General features: G+C 37.0%; 1 protein-coding gene across 1 annotated transcript; it reads left to right on the plus strand.

Moving 5' to 3' along the window:
• Nucleotides 1–1,480: 1,480 nt before the first annotated feature.
• Nucleotides 1,481–10,411, plus strand: LOC137741089 (lysine-specific demethylase JMJ21). Its single transcript, XM_068480898.1, has 16 exons — nucleotides 1,481–1,872; nucleotides 2,058–2,168; nucleotides 2,262–2,317; nucleotides 2,446–2,588; nucleotides 3,576–3,773; nucleotides 3,866–4,065; nucleotides 4,572–4,671; nucleotides 4,767–5,306; nucleotides 5,702–5,824; nucleotides 6,931–7,011; nucleotides 7,085–7,416; nucleotides 7,521–7,778; nucleotides 8,728–8,812; nucleotides 8,942–9,167; nucleotides 9,522–9,690; nucleotides 10,128–10,411. The coding sequence occupies exons 1-16, from the start codon at nucleotides 1,724–1,726 to the stop codon at nucleotides 10,279–10,281; spliced, it is 2,925 nt and encodes a 974-aa protein (XP_068336999.1). The 5' UTR covers nucleotides 1,481–1,723; the 3' UTR covers nucleotides 10,282–10,411.
• Nucleotides 10,412–11,279: the final 868 nt, after the last annotated feature.

The raw sequence follows: 11,279 nt of genomic DNA on the forward strand, positions 1-11,279 counted from the left end.
TGGAAAATGTAACGGATGTATTATATTGAAATAAAATAGTATTTGAGGTATGAAAATGAAATGTTTTAAAGATATAAGGAATTGAAATCGACCCCAAACCTGAGGTGGTAAATTGTAATTTACCCTTTTTAATCAGTCAAAATTAAAGGACTTGTACTAAACTGCAATGAACAACTTGTAGAAAGGAGGTCAAAAGTCCGAACTAATCATGTAGACAAGTCATGTACAAGACATGTGACTTATTTTGGATGAAAAGTTAATAGTGTTAGAGTGAAATACCAAATTAATGATTTCCAAAAGTTAATATGGCAAACCGTTTAAATTTTTAGTTAACATGACAAATTGAAAATGTGTATAAGTTTATACATGATATTTCACAAAAAAAAACAAAAATAAAAAATAAAAAAAAATCCTATAGCAAAATTGATGCTAAGGAGACTCACTATACCAACCATCAACTTTTGATGATAAATACATGTTATGTAGTAAAGGGAATTGTTATTAGCACTCTAAAAATCTCATTCTACACTCCAAACTTTCTATATTTGGAAAAAAAAAATACACTTGTGAGGAGTGTAGAATGAGATTTTTAGAGTGCCAATAACACTTCCCGTAGTAAATATTAATTATTCAACTTAACATCTCCTCAAAACCACGGTCGCCATCCTTTTTCACTCTCTCTCTCTCTCCTCTCTCCTCTCTCCTCTCTCCCTTCTCTCTCTCTCTCTCTCTCTCTCTCTCCACCATGATGACTATCACCATCGCTAAAGTTCCTCCTCCATCCCTTTTTCTCGCCACCATCGCTACAAATCAGCCAGTGCCACTCCATTTCAACCATTGCCACCACTGAATTTCAACCACCACACTTTACCGAACCGACTCAAAACCGAAATAAGTTTCGGTATTCTTGATTTTTGGGATCCCAAAAGTTTTTGTTCGGAGTCGGGCCAAAAAAATCTATTTGACTATTTTGGGATTGTATTTCAGGAATTCATATTCGGTTCAAATTTGAAATCTCTCTTATATTTAATACAATCATCATTTGACCGTTAGATATGTCAATATATTTCGTTAATGCAACCATCATTTGACTGTTTAGTTGATTATATTAGATACATATAAGCATTGTGACAAATTCTCCAAATTTCATACATTTCTTATTTTCCAAGTGTTTTTTTCTTCCCTTTTCTAAGTTTTAGATTTTTAAAAGAACAAATGAGAGTAAGAGAGAGAAACATTTCGTACACTTTACAGGAGTTAGGAGTAAAGAGCAAAATTTTGGATGGAGCACAAAACAATAAATAATGCACAAAACATTTGAATTACGTAACGTACTATTGAATATTGATGAAATAAATAATGCACAAAACAATAATTTTACGAAATGATATACGAATATGATTCGAAAAAGTAATATCCCGGAAATTAGTCGGAAAGAAAATAAACTGGCATATATTCGCGCCCTCCGCCCGCGCGAATCTTTGGTCCACCGACTCCACCCTAAATGGCAAAAACAAGAAAAAACACACGCTAACGTCGACGCGGCAAAATCCGACTGCAAATCTCCCAGCAAAACCCCAAAGCCCCGCTCCTCCCCCTCTCTCCTGTTTCATTTGCTTGCTCGCCTACTTGCAATTTCACCAAATCCACAGCTTCTCTTCCTCCGAATTCCAATTCACTTGCTTTCTTTTGTTTTGTTGATCTCCGCAATCTCCAATCTCCGATGGAGAATTCTGAGGCCCAGGAGTTGGGGCTCACAGATCGCCGGCCGGGCGCTCTCGGAAACTTCCGAGTCCTCCCCGACGATCTCATCTGCGACATCCTGGAATACCTCCCTCCTCGCGACGTCGCTCGCCTCGCTTGCGTCAGCAGGTGCCCGTTTGAATTTTGAATTTTGGGACTTTGATTTGCATTTGGATTTGAAATGTTTCTGTTATGAATTGAAGTTATCGTTTTGGTATTTGATTTTAGTTTATTTTATTGGATTTTTGTATGTTGGTTTGTATTGATTACCTTTTGGAATTGATTATATCTTCTGGGAGATTTGGTATGTGCAGTGTGATGTACATACTGTGCAATGAAGAGCCTCTTTGGATGAGTTTATGCCTCGGTAAAGTAAATGGTCCGCTTCAGTACAAAGGCTCGTGGAAAAAGACGGCACTGCATTTGTATGAATCGGAGTTTATGCTGTGCTTTTCGATTAACTGTACATTAGTTTTTTTTAAGAATTTGACTCCTAGTTGTTGTGTTTTTGGATGCAGAGAGAATGTACAATATGAATGCGACCAGGCTGGCAGAAAACCACTTTATTTTGATGGTAATGGATGTCGTGTCTTTCGAATACAAAGTCCTCTTTTATTCTCTTCTATTGAAAATCTTCTCAAGATGATGTCTTTTATAATTTCCCGCTGATGGTTTTAGTCATTTCCTATTTACTTTCTGCAGGATTCAACTCCTTGTTCTTGTACAGAAGATTATACAGGTGCCATACCACATTGGATGGTTTTTCTTTTGACGATGGGAACGTGGCAAGGACGAAAAACCTCACTATGGAAGACTTCTCTCGTGACTATGATGGGAAGAAACCGGTACAGTGATGAATGATGTTGATTCATTTTTTAATTCACAATTTAGGTTGAATTATAACACGCTGGAAGAAATAGTTATATTTTCTTCCCATTGATTATATATTGACATATTCTTCTTTTAAAACTTAAATCATAGTTTTAGATTTGAGAAAGAAGGATGCTCTATCACAGGACCCCCATGGATGAGCCATACACAAGCATGTGCTGATGTTTTTGTAATGGATGCCATATCAAATAAATGAATAAATGGAGAAATATTTTATTTTCTATTAAAAAATATATATATCCTATTCGTATTGCTACCACCGACCATTAACACTTTGCCACACCATACTCCCCTACTGCTCATTCTACCATATCCCCACCCTTCCAGTACCATTCCCTCAGTATCACCAGCATATTGTACAACACTAACACCTTTCTATAACCGACCATGCCACCATTGTCATTACCATAATATCGCTTTACAACCACTGCAGTTGATTTCACTATCCAGTACCACAACCTGCCACATCAAGTGGAAAAGGAACCAATAAACCTCTTTACAACCTTTAATCACCAGCACCTCTATGCCTGATTTTTCCATGCTTCTGTTTTCACAGCTTAAAAATATCCTCTCCCCCAACAACCCAAAGTTTCCCACCACGCTCTCATTTGATTCACAAGTTCTAGCATGTCTGATTTAGTTTTTTTTTCTTTTCTGAAAGAATTTTTCAAGTACACATGGCGCCAAAAGTTTCATATTTTGAGTGTGGGTCATATTGTGTTTGTGTTCTCTATGGTATTGATTTTATTCTGGGAGAATAAAAGGGAAACCGGAGATGAAAACCTGGGGTTGTCCAAATTTGACCTTTTTCTTATGCTTGATGGTCTTGTACTATAGAGAATTTTAAATTGCAAATTGGTAGTCACGATTAGCATGATGTTTATTCTGTACATACAGACTGGTTTTAAGCTATTCACATAGGTCACTGCCAATATTACCAGGTTTTGCTCACGGGGTTAGCTGATGCCTGGCCTGCAAGGCATACATGGACATTTGACCAGTTATTGCAGAAATATGGAGATACAGCTTTCATAATTTCTCAAAAGAGTGCTCGCAAAGTCTCAATGAAATTCAAGGATTATGTTTCATACTTGGAAATTCAACATGATGAGGATCCCCTATATATTTTTGATCACAAGGTGCTCAATGGTTCTGTGTTTATGTTTGAGTATACCTTTGGATTATTTTGTTTTTTTTTTTTTTAATCTAATGTAACTTCTTTTTTAAGCAGTTTGGAGAGGTTGCACCTGCCTTGTTGAAAGATTACAGTGTACCTTGTCTATTTCAAGAGGACTTTTTTGATGTTTTAGATGGAGATAAACGACCTCCTTTTAGGTGGCTCATTATTGGGCCACAGAGGTCTGGTGCCTCTTGGCATGTTGATCCAGCTCTGACCAGTGCTTGGAACACACTGTTAGTAGGCCGAAAGAGGTAAAATTCAACTTTTTTTCTCAAAAGCTCTTGTGTTTAAGAATATATCGTTACTTATGCTTGTGTTAGTTGGGGACATGGATTTAGTATAACACTTCCATTTTGTGTAATTACCGATTTGTTCTACTTCTTCGTCGTTCGAGCTCCTCCACTAGTCCAATGCTGTTTCTAAATTTATATCAATTACAGAGTCTCCTTTTTGCTTGCCTGTTGTCCAGGTTGAATTTGATTTAATTCTCCCCACTCCTCGCAAGTTCTCCTCACTCTTACAGTTAATGGATAGGATAGGTCATTATTGTATACCTAAAACATGAGGCTAATGCTAACCTGAAAAGAGTTGAGAATACCATCAACGTATTTTGCTAATGCATCCATCATTCCCAAATCATCTGAATAATGTTTTTTTTTTTTTCTCTTCTATTCTTTATTCTTCTTTTTTTTTTTTTTTTTTTTTTTTTTGCCTGTTTGGAATTAAATTATTGAGGTCAAGATTGCGTTTTGTGAAGGTGGGCCCTGTATCCTCCAGGAAGAGTACCGCTAGGTGTTACCGTACATGTAAACGAAGAAGATGGTGATGTCAATATTGAAACTCCATCTTCACTGCAGGTATTTTATTCAGCTGTTCTAATCCTCTATGATTTTTCATGTTTTCTGTTGTGGTTTTTAAGTTGCTGTTATTGGTTCCTTTTTATGTGTTCCAGTGGTGGCTAGATTTTTATCCACTTCTTGCTGATGAAGACAAGCCAATAGAGTGTACCCAAGTTCCAGGGGAAACTATTTTTGTTCCAAGTGGATGGTGGCACTGTGTCCTAAATCTGGAACCAAGTATTGCCGTTACCCAGAACTTTGTAAATCCCAAAAACTTTGAATTTGTGTGTTTAGATATGGCACCTGGTTATCGTCATAAGGGAGTTTGCCGTGCTGGATTACTTGCCCATGAAGAAGGAAATTCGGAGAATGATTCTATTATCTCTGATCCGATTAGGAAAAAGAAAAGAGTGAGAACTCTCGAACCTGGAGAAAAGAATGCTGATGCTGCCTCTAATGACCGTAATGTACCACAAGGGAGTTACCAGGGTTTTTCGTATGACATCAATTTCTTAGCCATGTATCTGGACAAAGAGAGAGACCACTACAACTCTCCTTGGAGCTCGGGCAATTGCATAGGACAAAGAGAAATGAGAGAATGGTTATTTAAGCTTTGGTGTGGAAAACCAGGAATGAGAGACTTAATCTGGAAGGTACTTCTACTTGTTAGCCTATTCTTCATGCTTTCCTAATTGAATTTTATATAAATTAGTGAAGTGGTTGCTGGTAATCTATATTTGAGAGTCTAGAAGACAGATAACAGGATTTTCTACATGGGTTTTAATTTCTAAAGTGGTGGATCCTTTGCCAGTGACATCTATCCCACACCCACCGCCCGCCGCCGCCGCCCCCCCCCCCCAAGTCCGTAACTATCATGTTTACTTGCACTTTTTCAACTATAGTAAACCACTTTGTGCTTAAAAAAAGCTGTTCACTATTTTGTCTCTTGTGAGCTTCTTGTTTCAGTTAATTTCTTGAAAGGTGCACTCCAATTTCTTTTCTTTTACTTTTTATTAGAATTGTGATTATTTCTTGCTGTGAATTTCAGGGAGCTTGTCTTGCATTAAATGCAGGGAGATGGTCCGAATGCCTGGCAGAAATTTGTGCATTCCATAATTTGCCTTCTCCAGCAGAAGATGAGAGGCTTCCTGTTGGCACTGGTAGCAATCCTGTAAGTTAAATTTATGAAAGTGGCACATTTTTGCATATATATATATATGTCTGCTAATGTCTTCATTTATGGAGTGAACATATTGTTCCTACATTGTTGTTAGTATCTTGGACTCATAATTTAACTCTCTCTCTCTCTCTCTCTCTCTCTCTCTCTCTCTCTCTATTTTTTTAAGGGAAACAATGTTAAAGAATGAAATCTTTGTCCAATGCGCAGATGAGGAATCCATAATTGAATTACATGAAGCTAGAATAACATACGATCTGACAAAAAGACTTAAGCAAACACAATCTGTACACTAAATTTAAACTTCATCTTCCAACAGCTAAAAAAAATTCACATTAATGAAGAATAATGATAAGGTCATGAATACTATTGGATCCGCTAGTCAACTAAGCTGTGGGAGGAGGTAGCATATAATTTAAAGGAAGGTTCAGGATTGGATCACTAGATCTAAACCAAGCTCAAGTTTGAAGACGCTTAACCCCTTCAAGCAGTCAGTAATTTTGTACCTGTCATATGAGATAATACGACCAATGGCTAGTCATGTCCTGACAGAAGAAAGCAGAGGCCTCAGAGCATATTAGAGTAGCCATGGGAAACTAACCACAGTACTGGGGATATTTCCTATAAGCATTAATACGAATAATTTCACGAAAGTTACCACTAGGGTGGCCAGCTGAGGAGATCATAGATTATGATAGATGAGAAATCGTATTGAGGAAGGACCAAACTTTCTATTATTAAGTCTCTCGATTCATTAGAGTTGTAGTTAGTTTTTGAGTTCAAGTTCTGGGGTATTACATGACAATGTATGTGATGAGTATTGGGGAAATAGATGATTCTGTCCAGCCTGGGTGGGCAGCTGAAGGGATCAGAGATTATGATAGATGAGAAATCATATTAAGGGAGCACCAAACTTTCTATGTTTAATTTTCTCGATTCATTAGAGTCACTGTTAGTTTTTGATTTCATATAGTTCTAGCCCTCTAGGGTATGAAAAAAAAATGTATGTGATGAGATTTGCTAAATAGATGATTGTGTCCAGCCTGAGAGCGGTATTCCATGAAGATTCTCCCCTTATTTCTCTTAATTATTTCCAACAGGTTTATCTCTTGAGCGACTGTGTAATCAAAATTTTTGTTGAAGAAGGGCTGGAAACGTCACTCTATGGTCTGGGCACAGAGGTACTATTTTTCTTTTAATTATTTTCTTGCAGCATTTTTTATATACATCTAACATTTTAGTGCCCCATTGCAGCTAGAGTTTTACAATCTCCTATGCAAAGTCAATTCCCCTCTGAAAAATCACATGCCTGATGTTTTGGAAAGTGGGATCATTTATCTTGAGAATGGAGTTTACAGAATTGTACCATGGGATGGCAGCACGGTTCCTGATGTGATTGCCAGATGCAATCTTATTCCTGAGAAGTTCAATGCAGATGGTTGTCCTTTTGGTGTATGGAGTAAAAAACAATTTAATTACAGAAGGGCTGGGATGCCAATACATGAAACTGTCAGCTCACCTGAATGCTCAAGAATATGGCCATATCTTATAACAAAACGATGCAAAGGAAAAATATATGCAGAGTTGTAAGTGAATTTAGTGTATAAGTTCCTTCTTGTAGTTCAACTTCTACTTAGAGTATACACAGCACAGCTCTTTAATTGGCCTTGTTTTATTTCTAACTTTGCAGAAGAGATACCATATCATTGGAAGATGCACTGAACTTAGCATCCTTTCTGGGAGAGCAGCTCCGTAACCTCCATCTCTTGCCCCGGCCACCTCTTAGTGTCTCAACTTTCTCAGATATTGAACCAGAAATAGATATGCCCTTATCTAATGATTGTATGGAGGCTGTTCCTGATAAATCAAAAATTCCAGCTGAATGGAATATTTTCATCAGAACTCTAATCAGGAAGAAGAAGGATGTCTCAAGCCGCTTGGTTAAATGGTATATTATCTAGTACTTCTGGATAATATACTACTCTGTACTTTATTTACGTATCTGTTTTGATATACTGCTCCATACATGAATGCTGTGATTATGATAGAGTTTGTTTCCGACAGTAGCATCTATACTAATATATAAAACCAAAGATTGCAACATAGTACATCATAGTAAACGAAAAAACGAGTATTAACTTTTGACCTTCCATGGAAGGTATCATGTGGTGAACTCAAAATGCGTATCAGAGAACTAGACCATTCTTGTTTACCCAAAAAAACAGAGAGAGAAAAAGTTATTTTTTTGTAGAGGTGTCCTAATAGGTGTCAGATTGTTGTAGATGCTAGGTCTTGTCAATTATGTCATACTTTAACTAGAAGATTCTCATTTCATAGCTTTATTTAGTCAGTTGTGATAGGTCTTGACTGTCATACGTCATTGTAGTAGATATAGCTGGTTTACCTTGATGGATAGTCCAGAAAAGGTTGACTGGTTGGATTCTCTCAAAATATTGGGATTTTTATTAGATATTCAAGGTGAAGGAATTGACACTTGTTGTGATTATCAATAGCCTGAGTAGGCGTGTGGTGTTTCAATCAAGTCTTTCACTTGCAGTTGAAAGTACTGTGCTAAAGCACATTGCATTTTTATGCATCGTACATCCTGAGTTATATTTCTTACACATGCCACACGTATTCTTGTTTCATGTTTGTGCTTTGTTTCATTGTGTGTATTTTTGGGCATTAGTGCTCCTGTGTATATGTTTGATGTCTTGAAATGTTGCAGAACTGGGTTTTACTTACTGAGAGATTTTTTTTGAATCTATTGTTCTTCAGTACATGTAGTGGTGGTCAAATGTATTTATTTATTGTAATCTGAGCTCCAGTATGTTTAAAACATGGTATGAGATTATCTTACAGGGACAGCTGTTAAGTATCTGAGTTTCAATACGCAGGGGAGATCCAATTCCTGCCACACTAATAGAGAAAGTCGATGAATACTTACCAGATGATTTGGCCAAGTTGCTTCACGTATTTGAGGTCTCTACCCTGTCCCATCATTTAATAAACATGTCAAGATCAATTTCAATTTTATAATAATTTAATGCAGATCACAATCTTTCAAGACCATACATATGCTTGGTCTGATTTGACCATTTACGGTTTCAGGATGAAAATTGCTTAAACAAAGTGGGTAAACTTTGTTCCTGGATACACTCAGATATCATGGATGATAACATTCACATGGAATCGTGTGGTGCTAATTCTTGCTTGATTGAGAACACCAAAGACAATGGTCTGGTAACCAATGGTTCAGAAAATGGAAATTGCAACAGTGCAGGGACTGAGTCATGGCGTCCTAGCCACATTCTTGATTTCAGTGATCTTTCTATAGGTTGGTATTTAGTTATTGAATTAATTTTCCATGTGTTGTTTTATGCTTGTGTCATTGCATTAGTACTTCAATCATATGTTGATTTCTTTTATTAACTTTTCCATGGTTAATCTTTTTTTATGAGTTACAGTTTTGGAATTTGTATGTGTTTATTTTAGTTTTCCGCTTTATTATTTACTATGCGGAGATGCCGGTTAGTTTTACTATGTGTATAGTTATCCTTGTTTATAATCTTCAAATTATATATATTTGTAAAGTATCATACACTTAGTACACATCTTCAATTGGCTTTCTGATATGATGTTTAGGCTTGTATGTACTGTTTTCAAGTTGATTCTTTTATTTCTTTTGCAGGTGACCCCATTTTTGATATAATACCCATATACTTGGATATATTTAGAGGTGATACGCGTCTCCTTAAGCGGCTTTTAGAAAGCTATAAACTTCCTTTAGTGAGTGGAGAATCACAGAATAAGTCTGTTAAGGGTGGAGACGAGTTTGGACGGCTATCCTACCATGCGATGTAAGTAATAACCCTCGTATATGCTTGCTTATGCTGTTTTATCAATTTAGTTGGAAATATATCTTATAATGTTTTAGGCATTTTCAGTGGTATACTGTATACATCATTCGTGTGCTATTCAAACTATGAGAATAGTTACGCAAAGGGTATGCAATGCCTTGGATGTAAAGCCAAGGAAAATTACATTCTGAACAGATATACCCTTTGGTTTAAAAAGGAAAATTACATTCTGAACATTAGCAGTCAAATTTGCCAATCCAATGTTAATATTTTAAGTTCTTACATCCAATCTCTGTTCATGTTTCGTATCAGTATCGTCAGTTGGTCGTTGTTCTGTCAAGCTTGCATTGATGTTTATGTTTTATCTGCTTTGGTGCAAAATGTTGCCCAAACAATGACGGTGGTTGAATTTATTTTGAATGGTTTCATTTGTGTAGGTGCTACTGTATTCTGCATGAAGAGAATGTGTTGGGAGCTATTTTCAGCATGTGGAACGAACTCAAGACGGCAAAGACATGGGAAGAAGTTGAGCAAGTGGTGTGGGGAGAGTTGAATAATTACAAAGGTTTCCCTGGTTTATCTTCCACTTAGCATTGACTGTTGCTAATTTATTGTTTTATCACTTCATAAGGTCCAAATAATGCGTAAAATCATGATACCATGTAAGCAGAGGCCAATGTACCCCCATTTTTATATATGATCGAACCAAGTTTCATGTTTACTTTGTTATGTTCAACATGTGTTTTTCCCAATCTTTTTTTGTCAAATATGTATTGAGTATATCGTCTTCGCTGTGTGAGTTTTGGGACCAGCATTAGTGCAGTCAACTCCCGCTAAACCGAAGGAAGGTTAGTTGGTGTTATCTTTAACATGCTCGAGAAATCTTAGTTATAGGCTTGTATGTGGATGCAAATTTGGTACATGGTTGAATTGACGAAATTTAGACTACAACCAAAAATACTATTAGCATAATTGACGAACACCTAGAAAAATGGGAGGGTGTTCGCCAAAGGTTCTTCAATTCTTAAGTCAGAAAAGTCATTTGAGAAAAAAAGAGAACTAGAGAGAGCTTTGAATAATTAGTTTCCTATTCGACTTGGCTATTTGTAGACATGAACCCTAGCAAGCAGCTAGGAGGGGAGGTTGTACGTCATATTAGGCAGACCGTAACGTCCATACTAGGTAGACTGTAACGTTCTGCTAGTGATGGTGCAGACTGGTCTCCATAATCTTGCTAGCTAGTAGTCCTAAAGGTCTCTATTGGTGTAAGAGCGCAGGCGTGCCGGACACTCTGAAAAGTCAGCTTCTTGCCACCGTTAGGCTAGATATGGGCTGGTGGCTAGACATATCATGGGCCCCAAAGCACCTTTGAACATTGAAGGCCCAAAGATCTAATTATCACAAGATAAACAGGTACCACGGTACCTCATAGAGGGCAGACAAATGCCATGTTCCCTGGAGTAGTTCAGGGTTTGCTCACAACGTCAAGAGTAAAACCATCATAACGAGCATATGATCCATGTGTCCTCTTATTAGATGTGGTTAATATGTGTATCCACAAATACCCTCACATCTGCTTGTATTTAAGT

The sequence above is a fragment of the Pyrus communis genome, chromosome 1, assembly GCF_963583255.1.
Source record: "Pyrus communis chromosome 1, drPyrComm1.1, whole genome shotgun sequence".
Classification (NCBI taxonomy): Eukaryota; Viridiplantae; Streptophyta; class Magnoliopsida; order Rosales; family Rosaceae; genus Pyrus; species Pyrus communis.